At 38.7% G+C, this 26,730-nt stretch overlaps 1 protein-coding gene across 2 annotated transcripts in view; it reads right to left on the bottom strand.

Moving 5' to 3' along the window:
- Nucleotides 1–1,609: 1,609 nt before the first annotated feature.
- Nucleotides 1,610–26,730, bottom strand: part of ASB15 (ankyrin repeat and SOCS box containing 15) — a 47,329-nt gene continuing 22,208 nt past the window's right edge. Inside the window, exons 7-11 of one of the 2 annotated variants that reach the window (XM_037149859.2) lie at nucleotides 17,675–17,920; nucleotides 15,770–15,941; nucleotides 13,117–13,687; nucleotides 12,430–12,583; nucleotides 1,610–4,530 (exon numbers count right to left, since the gene is read on the bottom strand). In XM_037149859.2, the coding sequence (XP_037005754.2) occupies nucleotides 4,358–4,530; nucleotides 12,430–12,583; nucleotides 13,117–13,687; nucleotides 15,770–15,941; nucleotides 17,675–17,920 (1,316 nt within the window). In that variant the 3' untranslated portion in view covers nucleotides 1,610–4,357. The remainder of the gene's footprint in view (nucleotides 4,531–12,429; nucleotides 12,584–13,116; nucleotides 13,688–15,769; nucleotides 15,942–17,674; nucleotides 17,921–26,730) is intronic. The other variant, XM_053669953.1, reaches the window with a different exon arrangement.

The raw sequence follows: 26,730 nt of genomic DNA, 5'->3' as shown, positions 1-26,730 counted from the left end.
GCTTCCAAGAAGTTTTATCTTAAATCTCTTTGGGAGATCCAGGATGGAAGAATTCCAAAGCAAGAGAAATGGCTGTTCCCCATTTACTGGAATCTGAAGCACAGAATGTTAGTGCCCGTCAAGTGCCTCTGGTGGAATCACTGGCTAATCCAACCATAGAAGTCAGGTGCTCCCAGTGACCAGATTCAAATTACTAGGCTGCCTCTTTCCAAAAACAGCAAATCCCCAGACATCTCCAGCACTGCCTGAAGTTACAAAACAGAGGCCACCAGGGTCAAGTAAGTCTATTCCTTCTACACACCTTTTCCCCTGAGAAGCCTTTTCTTCCCTTTTCAACAATTGACAATCAAGGCTTTACTAAGTAAAAGCAGATGTGAGGGGTTACAGGCTAGGGACCAATTCTCTGTTTTTATCCTGTGAATTTTCTCAAAATATTTATAGATGATAGTAAGATGTCATATATATCTCCAACATTATTTTTCATAGTTTCACAAGGAAGCATGACAATCTGCAGACCTGAACCATTAGACCAAGATTCCTAACTTTTGCCACTCTGGCACTAATCACTGTCACTAAGTAATAATGATGAGAGCTCACTTCATGTGTACTCACTCTATGTTAGATAACATGTGTACTATGTATGAAAGTATGAATATATACAGGTAGTGTTTCATTTTGCCCCATAAGTACCTTGAAGTAGTTTACAGTTTTTGTATTTCTTAAATGGTTTCTGATTTGGAAAACGACGATATACATAAGAGTGATGTGTCTGGAAACCAGACTTTGGGTAGAAATGTCTGGTAGAAGGCCAATAACGAGGCTTAAGTGTGATTCTCTGCGTCATAAAGCATTGCAGCTTATTTGTGGTTCCCATGCTGTCTGACCCATACATACTGATTTGTCTGGGCAACACTTACACCATAATTTTCACTTTTTCTGCACTGTCATCCTATTGCCTGAAAACATGTCCTGTGATTAATGAAACTGAATGAACCATATTCTTCAGGAGGCACTTGATTATGAAATTGTTTTAAGTTGGAAATGGAAATAGTATTTAAAGATTACCTACTGAAAAACTAAATGAGACACACTAATGAGAGGTCAGATCTGCTTCTTTCTCCCCAGGCTTTCTGCGAGATACAGAATAGAATCCACAGTGACCAAAACAGCCAAACCACCAATTGATTTCACAGTGGTCAAACAGGCGCCACTGTAGAAAATTTGGCTTCTCCAAAGGCTCATAGGGATGAGCAGCTGTTGGCCTCTTGCATGTAAAGTGGCATATTCTAGGAGAGAGTCCTAATTAGATAGAAATTAATTCCCCTTACCTTCTAGCCCACTCAGAAACAAAACACTGCTAACAAACTTCGAGATGTGATAAGAAAAAAATCAAATCCATTTGGTAAGCAGCGATTGCCTCAGTTTCATTGCAGGACACATTTTTCTCCTGCTTTACAAATACCAAAAGAGCCGTTTTCAAAACCTGTGGCATGTGCAATGAATTCATGTATTTACTTTCATGTGTTTCTTGAATCTAGTTATATAAACTACATTAAAGAAAATGTCAAAGCTTAATTTATTTCATATGTGAAGTCACATGGCAAACAAATTCTTGTTAACATTTTTTATTTCTTTAGTTCACCATTACAGGTAAAAATGCATTTTTGCCACAAGTAGGAGAGCAACAGAGAAATCATGAAATCCTATACATAAAACATGGTTCTAATTAAAAACATTGCAGTCTAATTTACATAAAAATATAACTCTAAGGAATGCAAGGGGTTAAAACTATAGCCATAATTGTACAAGTAATTTTTATACTTATTTATGTCTCAAAGAACACTAAAACTAAATACAATTTGAAAAAAATTCACAACCAGTGAGATATTACAGTTGAAACAATGCAGTAATACTTAAGATAAAAACGAATATAAGAAAACATTAAAATCTACGAAAAAAATCTAAATAATTACACATTAAGGTTATATAACCAATTCAGAGATTAAACACTATCATTTACCATGAGGTCATTGGTTATTTTGTCTGCATCTTGTATAACATTCGCTCATTTAATATATTTAACAACTAATTTTTGACCTCTCTCTGTGCTCTAGGGAATGTATCTGGCCCTGTGAAAACACTGGAAAACAAAGCAGACATAGACTCTGCCCTCACAGAGCTTACAGTCTAGTGGGGCAGACAACTGAGAACAAACAGAGGCACCTGTGATAACACAGAATTGCTATGCGGGAGCCTCCCATCCTAGGGGATGGACATCCATGCTGAGACCTGTAGGGTAAGAAGTGCAGAGGGGAGGAAGGACATGGAGAGGATTCCAGACAGAGAGAAATGAAAGTGCACAGCCCGCTGAGGTGCAAGAGAGCATGATCTATCCTGCAGCAGTGGTTCCCAAACAAAGAACCTAAGATACTTGTTCAGCCAGAATGAAATTTTTATCCATCAGTGGGAAAATGAAGACAGTGTAAGTCCTTCCAAAGCTAAAGTCATAGCACTTTAATATGGTATGCCTTATTAAAGCCTTATTGAAGGCTGCCTTATTTTTGCCAATAAAATGGCTTCTCTCTTATGAAATGACAGTGATAGTAGTAGATATGTTTACACACATATATGTATTAGTATATATACATATATATGCATTTTTCCCCATCTGGGATCCTCTATATATATTTAAATAAATGGCCCCATTTTTAAAATTAGTGAAACCAAAACTATGGATGTATAGATTTTGCATAAGTCACTGTTCAAAGATTAAACTTCTAAAATGTGTTTAATATGGTTCAAGGGGAAGGTTGAGGAAGACATCAAGAGATAAGGCTGAGGAGGAATGAAGGGAGTTAGATCATGAGGGACCATTTGGACTTTATCCCATGAGCAACGGGAATAATTTTAAGCAGGGGAATGAAACTCTCCTGACATTTGTGAAAGCTCACTCTGGGATGTTGTGTGTAGCATGCATGTTGACTAAGGCAGGACGGCAGGAAGGAAGGCCAGTTGCCAGCACTGGAGTATCTCAGTAAATGGAGACAAGAGCTGGAATTAGAGCCAAAATCACTGAAACAGAGAAGCAAATAATTTGAAGAGATAAACTTATCAGGAGTTGATGATCTGTTATAGTAGGTAAGGAAATTTGGATGGTCAAGATGAATGTCCAGGCTTTTGACTTGGGAAACTGAATCGATAATTGCACTAACCATTGAGCTAGAGTGTGTAAGAGAAGGAGCCTTTGGTGGAGGAAGATAATGAGTTCATTTGGGATGTGTTGAACTTGAGGTTTCTTGGTGTTCATGACCATTAGGGCAATTGTCTACACAGGTCTCAGGCCCATGAGAGAAAGAGCTGAACTTCAGATATAAATTTGGTAGTCAAGAGTATACAGGTAGTAATTGAAACTGCAATCATGGGTGGAATTTCCCAAATAATGTAGCATAAGAAAAAGGCTTAAGACTTATTACAGAAAGAAGGAAAAGAGCAACACAGAAAGAAGCCAGAGAAAAAGCAGTCTGGGAGGAGAGGCAAGACACCAAGGTTGGAAACCAAGGGAAGACATTTTCAAGGAGGGAGCAGGCAAGTGTCAGATGGTGCAGGAATCAGCTGAAAGGACTGAAGAATGGTCATTGGAATTAGCAACATGAAGTGGTTAAGGACCTTGAGAAGGGCAGCGGAGGAAGCGGAAGCCAGATACAGTGTGTAAATCTGCAGGCAGGAAGGAGCTCTTTCATGCAGTTTGGCCGTGAGAGAATGGGGAGGAAGGGCCAGGGACTGGCTGAAGATGTGGTTTGAAAAAGTGGGTCTTTGTGTTATAAACACAGGGCAGACTTGTTGATGAATATTGTAGGAGCCACTTGAAGGGAGAATTTGAAGACTTCTTGCAAATGAAGAAAATCAATAGACGTTCAAATAAAAAATATTAGCTAGCTTAAAAAAATCACAATGTAATCCAAAGGATGGATATCAGAAGGGTGGGGTGGGGGAATGGGTGAAAAGGGGAAGAGGAATATAATCAATAATATTGTGTTAAGCTTGCATGGTGACAGATGATTACTAGAACTAGTAAGGTGATCACATAAAGTATAAAATGTGGCATCACTATATTGTACATCTGAAACTAATATAACCAATATGATATTGTGTATCAACTATGCTTGAATTTTAAAAATTGCGATGTAAAGGTTTTTAAAGATGTGAAATGCACTGTTCTCATAAGAACACAAGATCTCATTTTAAAACTGTCAATGGTTTTAAATACCTTAAGGATGTAAAATGATTCCAAGAAATGTTCTTAGGGAATCACATTTTAAAATATTTCTTAAATGGCATTTAAAATATCATTTATAAATTATGGCAATTTTAACTCTTGTCCATAGAGATCATACTCTTTAAATAATATGTATCTTTGAATACTTGGTGGTAGAGGAAGCTTCTTCATTGAGGCTGGCTGGCAGAGTCGCTGGAGTCCCATAAGTCTTCGGATTTTTAACCGACACAAATGCTTTAATGAGCAAGGATTCTCTAAAATGAGTGGGGAAGACAAGCAACAATAAAAACCAATATTAGTGGATTGACCTGGAAGATAGAGACTCTTTTAGGATAACATTAATGATGTTATTCTGAAAACAGGTATGCACATGTTGGCAACTGGGGACTTTAAGTGAAATTCAAATTGTAATTAAGCTTTCCAGACCATCCCTCTAGCATGTAATCTCCAGGAACATGGATATTGAGTCTGTCACTGTGTCAGGAACACAGTGTGGCTCATAGGAGCCTTCAACCAGGATCCGTTAAATGAATGAATGGACTTGATGTAAGAGAACAAGTGCTCACATCTCCTCCTACCTGTTTTTTTTAATTGAATATTACAGAGATACATTTCTTTACTTTTTCTCTCTTCTACAAACCCTTCTCATGAAAACTCATCCAGGAAACATCTGATACAAATTATTCCATGTGTTTATGATTCTTAGGTTTATTTCAGTGTCAGACATCTAAACATTTTGTTAAATCTAATGTCAAATATCAGAGTTGGTCTTTACTTTCAACTCTTACTTTAATTACATTGCAGTTTGAATACTGATACTTTATCCCAGCAATACGAGCTAGTGAAAGGGCAGCATAGCACACAGTTAGCTTGGATTAAAATCCTGGCTCTGCTAGTTAGTACTTGTGTAACCTTAGCTGAGTTACTTAACCCCTGTGAACTTGGTATTCGCAGCTGTGAAATGTGGATAAAAGTAGGACCTACCTCCTAGGGTTGTTTGAAGACCAAAAAAATTAATTCATGTAAAGTATTAGAAAAGTGCTTGGTTCCTTGTAACCATTCAATAATGCAAAATATCACTCAATTCAAAAATAAAAAACATCACATTTCTGTTACATTTGAGATTATACACATTTAAATTGTTTTTTAATTAAAAAATGTTTTTCAAAAACAATTGAGGCAAAATAATTGTTACCAAAATAGGCAAAATAAACCAATCTTTAAAAAAAATGACCACTTTCATCTTCTTCCCTAACAAATATACTGCCTCCAGACTTTGGGTCAAGATGGCAGCATAGGCAGACATGGCTCATCTCTTCACACGACCACAGCAAAATTACAACTAAATTATACAACACTCAGAACTGACAGTAATCAACTGAACGGAAATCAGACAATAACAGAGTTAAAGAAACCACATCCATCCAGACTGGTAGGAGGAATGAAGACACAGAATGGGCTGGTCCCACATCCACGTGTGGTGAATAAAAATTTGGGAGGGATATCTTGGGAGCAAGGAGTCCCAGCCCCACACCAGGGCCCCCAGACCAGGGTTCCGGTGCCAAAAAGATAAGTCTCCACAACTTCTACCTGTAAAAACCAGCAGAGATTGAGTTGGTGGAAGAAACCACTGGAGCCCCAGCAGTTCCTCTTAAAGAACCCGCATATGGACTCCCCTACTCAGACTCACTCTTTCTGGGCTCCAGCATTGAGGCGGTGGCTTGAGGGGAACTAGTGGTGCACACAGGGGAGGCTGAGGTATCTGGCATCAAGGTGAGCAGAGGCCATTGTTCATTTTCTGGGCTCTCCCCCCACAGCGCTGGCAGACTGGTGCCATATCTAAGATTCCATCAACCTAGCTAACACTGTTTGACCTGCTTGGAGATCCCCAGAGACTCTGTCCAACCCAGTTTATGTACCCACCCAAACTGCTTTTCCACATGAATGGCTCATGCTTCAAAATTTCCTAAATTCTCTCAAGCATCAGCTGGCCTAAGGGAGACTCAGGCCCAGAACTAGCAGCCTACATTCACAGCTTGGCTTTGCCTGGAAATCTCCAAGCCCAGTACAAGTAGCAGCCATCTCATATTGCTTTATACTTCAGTATAAAAACCCCAGGAAAAACACAGGTGGGGACTGATCTTGGCCTGCCCCCAGGAAACCCCAGGGCAGCTACAGACCATGCTGGAGTACCACCATCCTGCCCCCACAGCTCATCTTCCACACAGGGCAGAGGTTGGTGGTAATCGTGCCCAGGTGGTCCTTGCAGTGGACTGGCCTGGTTAAATCCCTCCCATTGACCTGTTAACAGCAATCAAGGCTCAACTACAAGAGGAAGGTGTACTCAGCCTACACAGAGGGTCCACCTCAAGTACCCAGCTTGGGTGATAGGGGCGGCTGTGCCACTGGACCCTACAGGACACCTGCTACATCAGGCCACACTACCGAGACATGGAGTCAAAGCAGCCCTACCTAATACATAGAAACAAACACAGGAAGCCTGCCAAAATGAGGAGAAAAAGAAACATGTCCAGATGAAAGGACGGATCAGAACTCCAGAAAAAGAGCTTAAAGAAATAGAGGTAAACCATCTATCAGATGCAGAGTTCAAAAGAGTGGTTATAATGATGTTCAAGGAACTTAGTGAGGACCTCAACAGCATAAAAAAGATTCAATCAGAAACAAAGGATACACTAATTGAAATAAAGAATAATTTACAGGGAAACAACAATAGAGTGGATGAAACTGAGAGTCAAATCAATGATTTGGAACATAAGGAAGCACAAGACAACCAATCAGAACAATAAAAAGAAAAGAGAATTCAAAAAACAAAGATAGTGTAAGTAGCCTTTGGGACAACTTTAAGCAATCCAACATTCACTTTATAGGGGTGCCAGAAGGAGAAGAGAAAGAGCAAGAAACTGGAAATCTATTTGAAAAAATAACAAAAGAAAACTTCCCTAATTTGGTGAAGGAAATAGACACACAAGTCCAGGAAGCACAGAGAATCCCAAACAAGACAGACGCAAAGAGGTCCACTCCAAGACACATAATAATTAAAATGCCAAAGCTTAAAGATAAAGAGATGGGAGGGGGGCTGTGGAAGAATGGCTGAGAAGTGAGGGGATTAAGAAGTACAAGTATTAAGTTACAGAATAGCCCTGGGGATGTAAAGTACAGTATAGGAAAGGGAGTAGCCAAAGAACTTGCATACGTGACCTGTGAACATGAACAAGGGTGGGGCGATTGCCTGAGGTAGTGGGGGGTGCTTGGCGGAGGGGGACAAAAGTGGGAAAATCAGGACAACTGTAATAACATAATCATATAATTTAATAATTATAGGACAACTGTAATAACATAATAATATAACTTAAAAGCAAACAAACAAATATGCTGCCTCTTGTATACCTGGAGGAATCCTGACATCCAGTGGTTAACCATACTCATAGCAATCAACTAACATACTGGTTGCAACAACGACTGAAAAAACCAAAAAACCTTCCTCTTATCTTTACTTGGATTGCCTTTCTAAAGTCCTAAGAATTAGTCATTCTTTTCCAGTATAAACACATGGAAAATTAATTACCAATTCGAAGTAATATCTGTTCTATGACAGGAAGCAGAGTGGTATTGGAGAAAAAGCCTATGTTTTGAATTGAGACAGACAAGGGTTCAAATTCTTGCTTTGTTATTGTCTGTGTCTACGACTTTGGAAAATTAACTTTTCTAAGCTTTGGAGTTTTGTCCTTACAATCTCCAAAATGTTTAACCTTTGTGTTGTAAAATAAATATAGATAGAGCAACTGAACAAATACATAGTTTCTTTAGTTATTATAAGTGATTATTAGGTCAACATCTTTAATTACCTCCCAGGCCATAAATAGAACTGCCCCAGCCACCCCAGAATTCCTTCTACAATCCATCCAAGCTTTCTTTATTCCTCCTCTGTAAGGAACTGCTATTCTGACTTTTACAGTAATCACTTCCTTTAGAACTTTGTTACCTCAGTGTGCTATCCCTACACAATAGTACTGACAAGATTTTTTTTATTTGACATGTCTATTTCTATTCTTTCTTTTGATAAATTTATATGAGATTTGACTGTGATGATTTTCTGTGGTTCATCGTTGTGTGAATTCAGTTTTCCTGAATTTCTAAGAGGAAGTTAGGTTCAAGATAGCTCTTTTAACTTAACAGAGCTTCTTAGTCTGTTGTCTTCTTGCAATGATCCAAAGTATAGTATCTCGCTCCCTGAGGTTTCCTGATTTTGTTTGCCACCCTGCTTATGTGGACTCCCTCTTATCTCTATCCTGCTCGATTCTGATGGTCCAATGTGGGCCTTAGTTCTGAGAGGGAGCCAGACAGCCCAGTTTTTCATGAATTCATCGGGTCCAGACTATTACATAATTCCCTTGGTGCTAGATTTTCATTGATAAAAATGAGCATGATAATACCCACCTCTACAAGTTGTGAGGATTTCATGATATACTTTACACATATATTTCATACTTCACACAAACTTACCATGTAATAAAAATAATACAAAACCACTAATATTGTAGTTTTTAAATAGCTATATTTGCTGTGTTTTTAATATTCTAGGTAGTATGCTAAGCACCTTATAGTCATCATCTTATTAAATTCCCACAACAACCTTATGAGGTTAACTACTATCACAGCCCCATTTTGCAAGGGGAAAACCTTGGATAAAACAGGAAAGTAAGTTTCTCAAAATTACACAGCTAGTATGACTACCTTGGTTATTTTTAGAAGATTAAAAAATCCCTTTCTCCTCAATAAAACAAGAATGACACAATAAGATGATGTATGTTTCCATGAAAATATCAGCCCTGAATGACATCCCAGCAATCCTACTCCTAGACAAGGCCAGAATTTCATCTCGTCTGAACTTCCACCTGAGCACAAAGGTCACTTTCTAGGCTCACAATACTGCTATTTCCACAAAGTATGTGCTTTTGTAGAACTCACTCCAATGGAAGTCATTTGGGGAAATTTCAAGCTTATCTCCAAATCTGCATTGGGTTGAATTATCACTTTTTCTAGCCAAAGTCTCCATCCTTCTCACAAAATTCATATGAATTAATTTAATGTATGAGACTCTAATTGAAACTAAAGTGTTTCAATAAAAACCACCTTATCACTCATTTATTTTTGTACAACTTTATACCTAACAAACTTGGTATATAAATCAGCTCAACATTAAGTTTCATTTTGTTGACTGAAAAATATAATCTACCTAATTTATGTAGAATTTACCTAATCCTAAAGAATCAGTTACTGAGGTTTTTTAAATTCCTTTCAAGGCTGATGTGGGTTTATTAAGAGTGGCAGAATATATAAATGTAAAACTTTTAGAAAATATATATTTTATTGATTATGCCATTACAGTTCTATTTTCCCCCTTCATTCCCCTCTACCCTGCACACCCCTTCCCCACCATTCCCCCCCTTTAGTTTATGACCACGTGTCTCAAGTTCTTTAGATTCTATATTTCCCATACTATTCTTGCCCTTCCCCCTATCTATTTTCTACCTACCATCTATGCTACTTATTTTCTGCACCTTCTTCCCCCTTCTCCTTCCCCCACTCCCCTGTTGCTAACTCTCCATGTGATCTTCATTTCTATGGTTCTGCTCCTGATCTAGCTGTCCTCTTAGTTTGCTTTTGTTTTAGGTGTGGTTCTTAGTAACTGTGAGTTTTCTATCCTTTCACTGTTCATCTTTTTTTTATCTTCTTTTTCTTAGGTAAGTCCCTTTAACATTTCATATAATAAGGGCTTGGTGATGATGAACTCCTTGAATTTGACCTTATCTGAGAAGCACTTTATTGTCCTTCCATTCTAAATGAAAGCTTTGCTGGATAGAGCAATCTTGGTTGTAGGTCTTTGGATTTCATGACTTGGAATACTTTTTTCCAGCTCCTTCTTGCCTGTAAGGCAAGATTTCTTTTGAGAAATCAGCTGACAGTCTGATGGGAACTCCTTTGTAGGTGGCTCTCCCCTTATCTCTTGCTGCTTCTAGAATTCTCTCTTTCATTTTCATCTTGGCTAATGTAATGATGATGTGCCTTGGTGTGTTCCTTCTTGGGTCCAAGTTCTTTGGGACTCTCTGAGCTTCCTGGATTTCCTGGAATTTTATTTCCTTTGCCAGATTGGGGAAATTCTCCTTTATTATTTTTTCAAATAAGTTTTCCACTCATGGCTGTTCCTCTTCCCCTTCTGGTACCCCTATAATTTGGATGTTGGAACATTTAAAGATGTCTTGGAGGTTCCTAAGCTTCTCCTCATTTTTTTGAATTCTTGTTTCTTCATCCTTTTCTGTTTGGTCATTTTTTTCCTCTTTCTGGTCCAATCCTTTGATTTGAGTCCCAGTTTCCTTTCCATTACTATTGGTTTCCTGTGCATTTCCATTCATTTCAATTAGTTTAGCCTTCATATGTTTCTCTAATTTGTGACTATGATCAACCAGTTCTGTGAGCATCCTGATCACCAGTGTTTTGAACTGTGCATCTGATAGTTTGGCTATTTCTTTATCGCTTAGATTTATTGGCTCTGGGGCTCTGAGTTGTTCTTGAGCCATGTTTTGATCTGTTCATGCCTGTTACATGGGAGGAGGTGTTCACCAGGGTGGGGCCACCCAGGTCGCTGGTTTGTGATGCTGTGTGTGGGGCGGGGTCAGAGAGGGACAATGGCGGTCCCCTCTGCCACTTTCCGCGACTGGGGCCTGCACAGTCTATCTCACTGCTTCGCTCCTTCACCGGTTTATCTGCGTTCAAATGCGTGACTGTGGTCAGCCCTCAGTGAGTCCACCACCTTGCACCTTGAGTGGGTCTGCCCACTACTCCACACCTGGGATCCGCCTATGGCTGCTGGCGTGCCTGGGTTGCACGCCTGGGTTGTGCTCCCAGGTGGGTCCAGTGGATCTTTCCTGCCCCACCCTGCTCCTCTGCTGGCTCTGCCCCTCTTACCGGTTTGGCTGAAGGGTTTATTGTTGTCAGAATTCCGTGTAGTTCAATTTTCTGTGGTTTGGCTGCGTTTTTGTTGTTAAAACTTCGTTGTTTTTAAACTTGGTTGTGTGAGAAGGTGCAGTGCTTCCACCTACGCCTCCATCTTGGCGGAAGTCAGAACCTTCTTCAAAGAGTTCTTGTAAAAAGATCATCCATGATATAATCCGTGCAAATCATGAGCGTCAGTCCTGCCTTCCCCCATCCACAGAAGCACCACAGCCCAACTGGGAGGAGGTGGTTCCACAAGCCTAGTGGAGCAGTGGCAGCCAAAGGAGCTCTGGCCTAAATGTAAAACTTTATCATGCTTCTTTAGGATCCATGAAATTGATGTCCACGTTGGTTTTAAAGTTTATTTTTCCAAACCAATATTTTGAAAGAGAAAACATCTCTAAGCCCTATGTTTCTATATGTATTTGAAGTATTTTTAGATGCAATTTTATAGAAACATTTGCAGTAAGATTCACTTTTGTGATTATGACTAAACGTCAACCTAGAGGATAATACATAGTAGCCTGTCCGTATACAAAGTTTTGATGGTAGGAATTTGTCAATAAAGATCTGAGAGAGAGCATATCAAAAAGATGATTCTAATTCATATCATTCATTCATTTACTCAGTAGTTATTGAGTTTTTATCACATAGTAGGAATTATGCTAAGCCTTGAATATACAAAAATAAACAACAGTTCCCTACACATATGGAGATTACAGTCTACATACTTATGATATTATGGGAGTTAACTGTCAGAAATGAATTCTAGACACAGGGACAATAACTAAGGGGAAAAGGGAGGGAGGTGGGGAGTATGGGGCGGGGTGGGCTGGGATGGGAGAAATAGAATACTGTACTTGAAAAACAATTAAATAAAAAAATTAAAAGTGAATTAAATAAAAAAATGAATTCTAGTTGAGTGTTAATATAATTTTATATCACCCATTATAAAATTACAGAGTTGGAAAGTTTCAAGAAAAACAAAAAATTAGTATCTTAAATCAAATATTAAGGATGATTTTCAAACACATAATTCTGAAAGTAAAGTAGCACTGAAAAAGTATCAAAGATGACATTAAGAAACTTCCCCTATAGACATTTTTCATAAGAACTTATGTAGGCAAACTACTTTTTACCTAGTATTTGACGGATTTCTGGCCATTCTCTCTGTACTTCCAGTGCAGACTTCAGTTTGGCGCACAGAGGGATATAATCCATGTAATCTACTAATACACGAATAACACCGCCTACCAAGTGTTTCATCCAAGGAACTGTAATAAACTCACAGAACTGAGAGAATTGATAAAATTTAATTTAGTAGTACTTTCAACATACCATATACATAAACACTCAATTTTGTTATAAAAATTACTATCTTTATCTTTTTATAGAGAATAAAAGTTCCCTCCTTATAATGAACAAAAGAGAGAAATAAATTATTTGCTTGTTTCTATGAAACTGTGGGCCCTGGAGTTACTACATGCATGGCTCTGATGTGGTTGTGGTCACCATAACATGGAAGAAACATGCTTCTTTCCATGATTATTCTTTCCACACTTCTAGCCCCAATATTTTCACCAAATAAGCATAAGTTATTAACTGTATACATTTTCACATTCTTCAACATTCAGTTTCCATTTCAAGAAAAATAAACACCATCTTTGGTCCCTAGTTTTACACTTACATCCTATATTGTGCCAACAAAAGTTCAAGAATGAGAAAAATATAAAAGTTATAGTTGATTTTTCTTTTCTTGTTACATGTCTAAATGAGTGGAAATAAGCATGATGACCCAACACGCAGAAGGAAAGAATGTAACTCACCGGGTTATCCTTTATTACACAAGAGGTCCATCCTGGCAGTGCCTCTTCCTCTATCTCTGACCACACAAATGAATTCCCAAAGATGTCCCCGTGCATGCATTCAAAGCACAGCTCCACTTGATAGCCATTATTCAGCAACAGCCTCAACATTACCTCATCGTTTAGGGCGTACTGAATGGCACTGGGGAAACGAGTGTCATTCACATGCATAAAATAACAATTGACATTAGCTCCATGGGAGAGAAGCAGCCGGACAATTTCATGATTATTGGCTCTCACAGCCACAAGTAGACAGTTGAGGGGATCTAAGTTTGGGTCTGCACCTGCATTCAGAAGGACTTCTGTGCAATGGATATCATTATTAGAAACAGCAAAATACAGTGCAGTCTTCCTCTCGTCATCATAGCTCTCGGAAATGTGGTCAGCGAGCAGAGCATTGACATCAAAACCATTTTCAATGAGCAGCTCCAGGCACTGCACGTTTTGCCCATCTGCTGCTGAATGAACTGGTGTGAGCCCACTTTTCCGGATTGCATTTTTGGATGTTACTGGGATAAGATATTTCAGTGCACTGAAAATTTTAGAAAAATTGTTTTTAAATCAAATATCCACATGGCATGAAGACAATCAAGAAGTTAATTAAACTGGCTTTCTCACTAGACAAATGAATGCAGTTTGTTTCCTTTACTTTTGTTAAATAATCTTATACAAAGACATTTAACTTTTGTCCATAGACTTACTACTAATTACTTTACTGTAATTTAGTTTAGTTTTTTAGAGGTTATAAATATAATTTTACTGATACAGAGGAGGAAAATGGGCTGTAATCGAAAAGCCAGAGGCTATGACATTAACTTTCCTTGCTCCTTGTTTTAGGGGAAAAGGCGTTCATCCTTCACTCTTATGAAGGATGTTAGCTATAGGTTTGTTGTTGTTGTTGTTTAGCCTAGTTTTTATTTGGCTTCCCATTCTAAATATTACTGGGGATCATGCTGAATCTTATGTTTGGTCCTAGAATTTTGGTTCTTCAAGAACCCTCTCCATCTTTCAGTTCTTCTCCAAAAAACGTAGTATTTATCAGCAACCAATGCTATTTAATGAAGAATAGAAAAAAGTAAGCCATCTGATGGCATGAATAAATGTTTCATAATCTTGATCATTATTATAATCGTGGAGTCACAGGAATTTAAAGCTGGAAGTTACCTTGAACATCACTTAAGTGCAACTCCTTCATTTAACAGAAAAGTCATACGAAGTCTGGAAAAGTGAAATGATTTGTCCAAGGTCACACACACATGGAGCAAGGATTAGAATTTAAGACTCTTGAATTTTCATTATTATTACTCCTCTCTCACTGCTTTCTGAGCTATCCATACTTTAACATTGACTTTGTACATCCTGTCTGCTTCAATATAAACTGAAATTGAATTATTAGCCATAAGAAGAGTTTTTATTATTTTATCAACTTTATAGTAGTCCAATAGAGACAACAAACCAGAGCTTATGTTTCTAAGAACTAGAGATAGTTGTAAATTTCACACTTCATTGACCAAGTAGACATCTATGAAAGCCACCAGCAAGGATAACTTGATCTCTTGTGCCTAATTCAGAGCTACCATGTGTGAATTTATGAACACCCTGGGAAGAAATCCAGGTAAACTTTAACAACATGTCACTTAGAGTCAATTACGTCATTGGCCACTTAGCTAACGTAGCCACTGTAGGTGATAAAGCCTGAGTATTTCAAAGTTTTTGAATGTACTAAATACACTTAATTGCCTAAAACAAACCTCTCATGGCAGTAGTTTATGATAACAATGATAGACTTCTATGATGTATCAATTGTGGCACATTTTATTATTTAAAAATCTAATCATTTTTAATGGAATAAAAAATCTATACTTATAATGAAACTTCTCTACTTAATGATATGTTTAACATTATATTCTAATATCCATACATGTTGCTAAATAATTAGAGTAATATTGATACTATTTTCACAAATTTTAATTCTTTGCAAAGAGTAAAAGTTTCAGAAATTGTGTAGCATAATTTAAAAAAATAGAAAGGCATATTTGGGTGGCTTGTGAAGAATTCTCATGGGTAACTTTCTTCTTAAAGAGAAACTCTTCATTATAAAAGTAGTATACATTCAATGCAGAAATTTTATATATAAAGTACAAAAATATATACGATATGTCTTGGTGCAGGCTTGTTTGGGGGTGGGAGAAGAAGGTGAAGGGATTAAGTGGCATAAATTAGCAATTATAAAAACAGCCATGAGATGTAAAGTACAGCATCGGGAATATGGTCAACAGCATTGTAATAACTATGTGTGGTGTCGGATGGGTACTAGACTCACAGAGGTGAGCACTTTATATGGTATGTAAATGTCTAAACAGTGTCATGTACATCTCAAATTAATATAATGTTATATGTCAACTGCAATGAATTGTTTTTAATTTTTTTAAGTAAAAAATGCAAAAAGAAGGGGGAAAATCAAATAAATGCTTAGGAGAACAAAACTTCTGAATACTTTGTCTATTTCTTTTTGAATGACACGGGTTATTATAAAGAGAGACTTGTGATTATACTGTATATGTAGTTTTGTATTTTTTAACTTAAAATAATCACCCTATGATTTATCACTCACAGATAATGTCCCTCGTAGGCAGCTCGGTGTATAGGAAGGTGCCCTGCTCTGTTAGGCACATTTCCGCTTCCTCCATATTCCAGCAGGAGAGAAATGCAGTCAGGATTACCGCCTCCTGCTGCCTCAAACAACACTGACGCCCCATCATCCGCCAAAGCAAACACATCACCCCCTGGCAGGGTAAACACATGGCATAGTGATAACTGGGTGGATTGTCAAGACAGGCTCCTTAAAGATAGTCTGTTTTCCTTTCTGGTGAGGACTTAAAATTAAAACTGTAAAGTTAAGAATGTCCATGTTCTCAATGTTTTTAATAAACAATTACACAGCATATTTCATTTTATTAAAAAATCTTTGTAACACTAGAAGATCTGACAAGTAAGTCAATTACTATGATAGACAAATAGCCCCAAGAAGAGAGATAGTTAGGCTTTTAAGTTTTAAGACAGCTGTTGACACTCTATTTATTTCATTTTCAACAAATACTCATCAACTGCACTCTTTGTATAAACACTGTGCGTGACTCAACAGAAGATCCTAAAATGAACAACTGTAAGGAAATCAGAGGGGCAGTGAAACAAAACATCCTCAAAGAACACGACTGTAACACTGACGTGCCATCAGGACCAGCAGGCTCAACGTAGGGGAAAGAGGGCACTGTGAACTACGGCTCTGCTGCAGGCTGTGGGAGCTGGGGGCAAGCTATGTACCTCTCCCTCCTCCTCTAAACCAGGGCCACGGAGGCTATGTCATAGGGCTTACTTAATAATTAAATGAGGTTGCACTTTGGGGGGGCCTCAAAAATGTTAGTCTTTTCCCTTTCGACAGTCTTTAGGGATCATGTGGCCCTAGCCTTTATTTACAGATGACAAAAGTGAGGACCAGCTGTTTAACTCATTTGGCTAGGGACAGACAATGATTAAGTGGCAGAAACCAGTTTCAGAATTTGGTTTCCTAATTCCTGGTTCTATAGTTGGTAGAAAACACTTGGAGGTTTCAAAGGCAGGGCAACATCACCATTTGTTGGGCAGAATTAGAGAGGGCTTTAGTGGGGAGAGGTCTCAAGAAACTGATGTTGAATTATGTGGGACAGAATTCCAGATTAAGGTAGAGGCTTGACCAAAACCCAGACAGCAAAATGTGAGGTATGCTTGGGAGGACTCTCATCTAATTTGGCTGGAGTGCAGGATACAAGATGGTAGTGGCAAGGGATACACCCAGTAAAATAATTCAGGGTGATGTAGTGGGGACCTGCGCATGACTCCGTGGGCGTGAGAGCCGCTGAGGATTCTTTGACTTATGTACACTACTGTAGCTGTCCTTTAGGCAGAGGAGCTGAGTTCGGTATGTAGTAAGCACTCTCTGATGGGGGCAACTAGAAACCTGGAGAAAAGTTAAGAAATGATTGCATTTCCAGAGAAGATGTAAGGGGCCTGACCAGGATGCAAACCAGAGGGACTGCCAAGGAGAGCAGGTAAGTGAGACAGTGTAGCAGTCAGCAACTGACTGGATTTGGAAAAGGTGATAAGAAGGATTAGAGGTAAATCTAAGCTTCCAGTCTTGAATAAGAAAAATTATTAAATCAACAGTGTAAAAGAAGAGGAATTCAGTTTAGAGAAGATGAATGTGAAATCCTGGTGAGCCATCTATGTGAAAACTGGCTGTCTCTAGGGAGAGCGAGCGCTCGGGGATGGGTGTGCAGATTTGCTAGTAACTGTGATAGGGTTTAACAAGGCTTAATTGAACTGTGGAATAGGGAGCTATTCAGGGGGCTATTGAAAGCTGGGTACTGAAGCCTGATGCCCAGTTACATTCAGGAGAGGAAGACAAGCCAGTGAGCAATGAAGAAGGAGAAATCCAAGAGGCAGGAGAAAAGTCAGGAACATGCAACCGCTTTACACGTACCTTTGTGGATTAGGTGTTCCAACACATCACAGTGACCATACTCAGCAGCCACACCTAAGGGTGTGACTCCAAACCCATCTCTCAGGTGGACATTTCCACCGTGCTTCAGCAGCAGAGCTATGAGATCCTTTCGGCCTTGCTTGGCTGCTTCATGCATTGCTGACCATCGCTTGACACAGGGCTGGTCAAGGCTGGTGTTGTACTTGAGCAGAGCAGACACCATGTCATAGGAGCCCCTTTTCACAGCTTGAAGATGATTTCAAAAGGAACAATTGACAGGAGGCATATTAACATGAATATCTCAGGTGGTATTAAACAAATTACCAAATTTAATACCAAAAGAGGTGTTAGCTACTCCCTTTTATAAAAGAATACTGTATTTTTCATATCCCTCTCATTTCTTATATCCAAGTTTCTACTGTGGAGCATAGGCATGCAAGATAACACTGCCTTTTCTTTGAGACTCTGACTGAGGAGGTCCAAGAGTTTCATGAAAAGTAGTGTACATTGCTAAGATGCTGTATTTAATCTTTCTAAATTTTAACTTCTCCATAAACAAAAATACCCAGCATTGGGTTGTATAAAATAAATAGTGCATGTTAAATGTTTGGTATATACTAGGATCTCAGTAACTGATAAGCTTATTATTAATAATATCATTTCATCACCTCTAGGCTCCTGGAACCACATGTGTAAATAAGGTTCATCAAGTTTTTCCCCACCCAAAAACAATCCCCTCCAAAAATAGTAGTATGAAATAAACCATTCTGTCCCATGCTTTTAATGGAAATTTAGGTATAGGAATGTTAAGAATCTAGGTGGGCTGATTATTCTAAATAGATGGAGCACACGACAGCTAATATACTCCAGTTGCAGAGCATTGTAAAATCAGCTGTCTCTCCTCCTCTGCTTGTCTCTAGTAGCCGAACATTACACTGTTAGCAATGTTTTCCTTCTTTAGATTAATAACAAATTTTTTCAACTTAGATATAAATAGTTCCAAAAGATATAATGCCCTCATCAATAAGCAAAATCTTATTAAGAAAGAGCAAGATGAATTCTACTCCCTGCAGACGGCAATAAATACAGTCTCATTCATTCATTCATTTGGTACGTACTTGCTCTCTGAAAGGCACTATGTTAAGCACAATGGGAAAAGACAGATCTAGTTCTCACTTGTGGACTTTACAGTTTAGGGAAGAAGCCTGTCCTGTCTTGTTTGAAGAGAGACTCCGAGTCTGGGCCATTGCCAGGAAAAGCAGGAGGCAATGTGGGGCCACCTAGAACATCCTGGGCAACTGGAGGCAGAAAGAATCTAAGGCCAAGGCAGGAAGAGGACTCCAAAAAGTATTCATGGAGAATGAAGACAAACTTTTCCTACTACATTTGGAGGCAAGCAAACCATCACTGCAGTGAGATTTCAGTTTTACTTCCACTCACTGTTTAAATTAGAGTCTGTTGACAAGTGCCTTTCTCTGAATCACCCACCTGCCACTGGCAGCTCTAATTAGAGTGAATTACCTCATCCTAGCTGGTGTTATTGCAGAGCAAACATCAACAAGTTAAACAAACTAAGAGGTATTTCCTCATTTATCTTCTTGCTCTTATTCCATTTTTCCTTTTGCCTGACTCAGAGAATATACTGATAAGAGGTATTAGTCTTTTTTCCAAAAGACAACAGTGTGTGTATATATGCATGCCATATTCATATATGCCACATTCAACTTAAAATACTTTTAAAAATAAGCTTTATCTACAATTTAATTTTTTAGAAAGAATATATTTTATCTTTCATAAAAATAATGCAAATTGTAGAAATCCCCTCCCAAGCTAACCCACAAAGACATTCCTAACCCATAAATGCTTGAAATAATGGAAGCTAATCAGGCACCATATTTGTGTAACATAACCAAGTAAAATACAAATTAAATAATTAATGACATTTTTGATCCTTGGTTAGTTGAATCTGCAGATGTGAAAACAGTAGATACAAATGGCCAACTGTATCTGGTGAAAAGAATCTACATCTTAGTGGGCTCATGCAGTACTAACTCATATTATTAAAGAATCAACTGTATTTATTTAGTATGAAAATTTAAAAAGAGAAATCATAGTCACAGATAAGATTGACATTTTAAGTGACAAAGGAGTGGCAACATGAGAGATCCCCATGATCTTTCCCCGTTAAGTTCAACAATTTGAACAGCTATAGCTCAATAAAGGATTCCCTGCTCAATGAACAAATATGCCTGAGAAATCTGCACATTGCAACAGCTAAAGGTGAGCAAGTGGAGAAAAAGTGGGAGATGAAAATGGAGAAGAGAAAAACCCATGGAGGCTTAGAGCTACCAGAAAACAAAAGATAAAATGGCTATAGGAAATCCTTATACATCAACAATTATACTAAATATAAATGAACTGAATTCATCAATAAAGAGACACAGCGTAGCAGACTAGATTAAAAACAAACCAACCCTATGCTTCTCTTAGGAGACACATTTAAGCTGCAAAGACAGAGGTAGATTCAAAGTGAAAGGGTGGAAAATGATTATACAAACAAATAATATCCACGGAAAAGTCATTGTGGCCATACTTACACCTGACAAAAGAGATTTTGAGATAACAAAGGTCACAAGAGACAAAGATGGGCATTTTATAATGATAACGGGAACATGACATCAAGAAGACAATACTTCTTAATATATAGGCACCCACGCAGGAAGCACCTAAATATATAAAGCAACTACTAACAGAACTAAAGAGAAAAACAGACACAAACACAATCATAGTGGGAGAATTTAATACCCTATTGACAGGTCTAGACAGCTCATCCAAACAGAAAATTAACAAAGAAACATCAGCCTTAAATGATATACCAAAGGGATATAACCGATATTTACACAGCAGTTCATCCCAGACTATCAGATTCTACATTCTTCTCCAATGTGCATGGAACACTCTCAAGGATAGACCATATGTTGGGTCACAAAACTAGCCTCAAAAAATTCAGGGAGAGGACTTCCACCAAGATGGAGGCATAGGTGAAGACGCTGTGCTTTCTCACACAACTAAGTTTAGAGACAACAAAATATTAGCAACAGAAAACATAGCCAGAACGCAGAAAATTGAACTTCTCGGAAGTCTGATAACAACGAATGCTTCAGCCTTACGAATGCTTCAGTAAGAGGGGTGAAACCAGCAGCTGGCTGAGCAGGGTTGCACAGGAAAACTCAGTCAGACGGACTCAGGCACCTGGATCCCAGGCGTGGGGTTGCAAAGGGCAGACCCAGTGAGCAACCCAGTGAGTGACCCAGTGAGTGACCAGCAGATCCTGCGAGGGCACAGGGCAGCGGGTTGACTGTGATGGTGCATCCCTGTGCAGATAGGCCGGTGAGGGAGTGGGCAGTGAGATGGAACCAAACGGGCCCCAGTGGCGGGAGACAGCAGAGAGGCCCACCATTTCCCAGCTCTGACCCCGCCCCCCCACATACAGTGTCACAACCCAGCGCCTGAGTAGCCCTACCCTGGAGAACATGTAAGACTCCGCTCCTCACCCAGCAGAGGTAAGCAGGAGAGGGCAACGCCATTTCCCCATCTGACCCTGCCCCCACATACAGAGTCACAAACCAGCGACCCGGCCCTGGTGGCCCCGCCCTGCCCCTACAGCTCCACTCCTCATACTTAATGGCTGTGAACAGACCAAAAATGGCTCAAGAAGATCTCAAAGCCCCAGAGCCCATAACTCTAAGCGACGAACAAATAGCAAAACTTTCAAATGCACAGTTCAAAACACTGGTGATCAGGATGCTCACAGAACTGGTTGATTTTAGTCACAAATTAGAAGAACATATGAAGGCTAAACTAATTGAAATGAAGGGAATTGCACAGGAAACCAATATGATGAAAAGGAAACGGACTCAAATCAAGGGAGTGAGTGAACCAGAAAGAAGGAAAAAATGATGAAACAGGAAAATATGAAGAAACAAGAATTCAAAAAATGAGGAGAGACTTGGAAACCTCCTGGACATCTTTAAACACTCCAACATTTGAATTATAGGGGTACCAGAAGGGGGAAAGGAACAGCCACCAGTGGAAAACTTATTTGAACAAATAATAAAGGAGAATTTCACCAATCTGGCAAAGGAAGTAGAATTCCAGGAAATCCAGGAAGCTCAGAGAATCCCAAAGAAGTTGAACCCAAGAAGGAACACACCAAGGCACATCATTAGCCAAGATTAAAATGAAGGAGAGAATCCTAGAAGCAGCAAGAGATAAGGGGAGAGTCACCTACAAAGGAGTTCCCATCAGACTGTCAGCAGATTTCTCAAAAGAGACCTTACAGGCAAGAAGGAGCTGGAAAGAGGTATTCCAAGTCATGAAATCCAAAGACCTACATCCAAGATTGCTCTATCCAGCAAAGCTTTCATTTAGAATGGAAGGACGATAAAGTGCTTCTCAGATGAGGTCAAATTCAAGGAGTTCATCATCACCAAGCCCTTATTATATGAAATGTTAAAGGGACTTATCTAAGAAAAAGAAGATAAAAAAGATGAAGAGTGAAAGGACAGCAAATGCACAGTTATTAACAACCACACCTAAAACAAAAGCAAACTAAAAGGACAGCTAGATCAGGAGCGGAAACAGAGAAATGAAGATCTCACGGAGGGCTAGCAACAGGGGAGTGGGAGGAGGAGAAGGGGGGAGAAAGTACAGAAAATAAGTAGCATAGATGGTAAGTAGAAAATAGATAGGGGGGAGTGAAAGAATAGTATGGGAAATATAGAATCTAAAGAACTTGAGACACATGGTCATAAACTAAATGGGGAAATGGCAGGGGTGAGGGGGCGCAGGGTGGAGGGGAATGAAGGGGGGAGTAGAACCACTGTAATGGCATAATTGATAAAATAAAAATTTTTTAAAAATTCAGGGAGATCGAAATTATAACAACCATATTCTCTGGCCACAATGCTTTGAAATTAGAAATCAACTGTAAAAAAGAAGTAAAGAAACCAACGAATGTGTGGAGATTAAACAACAAACTACTAAAAAATACCTGTGTCAAAGAAGAAATAAAATGTGTGATCAAAAGATATATAGAGGCAAATGAGAATGATAATACAACATATCAAAACTGGGATGCAGTGAAAGCAGTAATAAGAAGGAAGTTTATAACATTACAGGCCTATCCCAAGAAACAAGAGCAACCCCAAGTAAACAATTTAACATCACATCTTAAAAAACTAGAAAAATAAAAACAAAAGCAACCCCAAGTAAGAGAAAAAGAAATAATAAAAATTAGAACACAATTCAATGAAACAGAGAACAATAAGACTATACAAAGAACACAACAGAGAGGTGATTTTTTGAAAACAGTAAAAAAATTGACAAAACATTGGCTGGACTCACTAAGGAAAAAAGAGAAAATAGCCATGTAAACAAAATCAGAAATAAAACAGAAGTTACCACAGACATCAGAGATATAAAAGGGTCATACTAGAGTACTATGAAAGACTATATGCCATCAAATTCAATGACCTAGAAGAAATAGATAAGTTCCTAAAATATATAACTTTCCTAGGCTGGATCAGGCAGAAATGGAAAATCTAAACAGATTGATAAACAGTGAAGAAATTGAAACAACCATCAAAAACACCCCAAAAATAAAAGTCCAGGACCAGTTGGCTTCACTAGTGAATTCTGCCAAACATGAAAAGATTTGATATCTTTTCTTCTCAAACTCTTTCAAAAAACTGAAGAAGAGAAAATACTTTCTATCACATTTTATGAGGCCAAAATAACCCTGATACCCACACCTGGCAAGGATAATGCTAGAAAAGAAAACTACAGACCAATATCTATGATTAATACAGATGCAAAAATCCTAAACAAAATACTAGCAAACTGATTAACACAGATGCAAAAATCCTAAACAAAATACTAGCAAACTGAATTTAATGTATTAATGAATACAATAATACATTAAAGAATAATACACCACAAACAAGTAGAGTTCATTAAACTGATCGATGTAATACACCACATTAACAGAACAAAGGATAAAGATCCTATGACCTTATCAAAAGATTCAGAAAGCAATCGATAAGATACAACATCCATTTACAATTAAAACACTCAATAAAATGGGTATAGAAAGTACCTCAATATAATAAAGGCCATATATGACAAATCCTCAGCCAATGTCATGCTCAATGGTGAAAAACGGAAAACTTTTCCTCTAAAATCATGAACAAGAGAAGGATGCCCACTTTCACCACTCTTATTTAATACAGTTCTGGAAGTTCTAGCCAGAGCCATCAGGAAAGACAAAAAAATAAAAGGCATCCAAATTGGAAAGGAAGAAGTAAAAGTATTGCTTTTTGTAAATGATATGATTCTTTATATAGAAAACCCTAAAGACTCAAAAAAAAACCTATTAGAAATTATAAACAAATATAGTAAAGTTGCAAGATATAAATTCAATGTAGAAAAATCTATTGCTTTCCAATATACTAACAATGATACTTCAGAAAAAGAAATAAAAAAAACAGTTTCTTTTGTAATTGCAACCAAAAGAGTAAAATAACTAGAAATAAAGAACATAAAGGACCTATATACTGAAAACTATAAAACATTATTAAAAAGAGATTGAAAAAGATACAATGAAATAGAAAGAAATTCCATGTTCATGAACTGTAAGAATCAACATAGTTAAAATATCCATATTAACTAAAGCAATATACATATTTAGTCCAATCCCCATCAATATCCCCATGTCATTTAAATAACAGTAAAATATTGTCAGATTTGTATGAACCACAAAAGACCCCAAATAGCCAAAGCAATCCTGAGAAAAAAGAACAAAGCTGGAGGTATCACACTACCCAACTTCAAATTATACTACAGAGCCACAATAATCAAAACAGCATGGTATTGGCAGAAAAACAGACACACAGACCAGTGGAACACACCTGAGAATGCAAAAAATAAAACCATAGGCATACAGGCAAAAAAAATTTGACAAAGGAGCCATGAACACACAATGAAATAAAGAAAGCCTCTTCAATAACTGGTGCTGGGAGAATTGGAAAGTCACATGCAAAAGAATGAAGCTAGATTATAGTTTGTCCACTTGAAGTATGGAATTTCCTCAGAAAACTAAAAATGGAACTGTCTTTTGACCCAGAAATTTCACTGCTAGGATTATACTCTAAGAGCCCGGAAACACCAATCCCAAAGAACCTATGCACCCCAATACTCATAGCAGCACAATTTATAATAGCCAAGTGCTAAAAGCAACCTAAGTGCCCATCAGCAAATGGGTAGATCAAAAAATTATGGCACATTTACACAATGGAATTCTGTGAAGCAGAGAGAAAGAAGGAGCTTCTACTCTTTGCAGCAGCATGGATGGAATTGGAGAATATTATGCTAAGTGAAATAAGCCAGGCAGTGAGGGACAAATACCATATGGTCTCACCTTTAACTGGAACATAATCAACAATAACAAAAAAGCAAATAAAATATAACCAGAGTAATTGAAATTAAGAACAATCTAACAAGAGCCAGAGGGGAGGAGAGTGGGGACAGTGGGGAGAAAGGTTTTCAAGAACTACTATAAAGGGAGACTTCCGCCAAGATGGAGGTATAGGTGGATGTGCCGTGCCTTCTCACACAACCAAGTTTAGGGACAACTAAATATTAGCAACAGAAATCACAGCCAGAACACGGAAAATTGAACTTTTCGGAAGTCCGTTAACAACAAATTCTTCAGCCTGACCAGTAAGGGGCGAAACCAGTGGCTGGTGGAGCAGGGTTGCATAGGAGGACTCAGTCAGACGGGCTCAGGCGCGGAATCCAGACGCGGAATCCAGGCACAGGGTTGGACCTAGTGAGCGACCAAGCGAGTGAATGACCAGGCGAGCGACCGCGAAGGAGACAGCGGGGAAGCGGTGCTGCGTGTTGACTATGGTCGCCTATTTGTGTGCGAGCGGACAGGCGAGGGAGTGGGTGGTTGGACCGGGGCCCGGCGTCCCCGCGGCTAGCGGCAGTAGAGGGCGCCGCCATTTCCCCGCTCTGACCACGCCCCCACATACAGCGTCACAACCCAGTGACCTGGGAGTCCAAGGCACCGCTTCTCACACTTAAAGGGCCAGAACAGACCAAAAATGTCGCAAGTTCTCAAAATCCCTGAGCCCATAGACCTAAGCGATGAAGAAATAGCAAAACTCTCAGACGCACAGTTTAAAACACTGGTCATCAGCATCCTCACAGAACTGGTTGATTATAGCCACAAATTAGAGAAACATATGAAGGCGAAACTAATTGAAATGAATGGAATTGCACAGGAAACCAATAGCGATGAAAAGGAAACTGGGACTCAAATCAATGGAGTGGACCAGAAGAAAGCAAATAATGGCCAAACAGAAAAGAGTCAGGAAGCAAGAATTCAAAGAAATGAGGAGAGTCTTAGGAACCTCCAGGACATCTTTAAACGCTCCAATATCCGAATTATAGGGGTACCAGAAAGGGGAAAGGCACAGCCACCAGTGGAAAACTTATTTGCACAAATAATAAAGGAAAATTTCCCCAATCTGGCAAAGGAAATAGACTTCCAGAAATCCAGGAAGCTCAGAGAGTACCAAAGAAGTTGGACCCAAGAAGGAACACACCAAGGCACATCATAATTACATTAGCCAAAATTAAAATGAAGGAGAGAATCCTAGAAGCAGCAAGAGCTAAGGGGACAGTCACCTACAAAGGAGTCCCCATCAGACTGTCAGCAGATTTCTCAAAAGAGACCTTACAGGCAAGAAGGGGCTGGAAAAAACTATTCCAAGTCATGAAATCCAAAGACCTACAACCAAGATTGCTCTATCCAGCAAAACTTTCATTTAGAATGGAAGGACAGATAAGGTGCTTCTCAGATAAGATCAAATTCAAGGAGTTCATCATCACCAAGCCCGTATTATATGAAATGTTAAAGGGACTTATCTAAGAAAAAGAAGTTAAAGAAACATGAACAGTGAAAGGACAACAAACTCACAGTTATTAACAAC

This window comes from Artibeus jamaicensis, unplaced genomic scaffold (assembly GCF_021234435.1).
Source record: "Artibeus jamaicensis isolate MK-2021 breed Jamaican fruit bat unplaced genomic scaffold, CSHL_Jam_final contig_540, whole genome shotgun sequence".
Taxonomy (NCBI): domain Eukaryota; kingdom Metazoa; phylum Chordata; class Mammalia; order Chiroptera; family Phyllostomidae; genus Artibeus; species Artibeus jamaicensis.
Note: the sequence above shows the minus strand (reverse complement) of the source record. Positions and strands in the feature narration are given on the sequence as shown.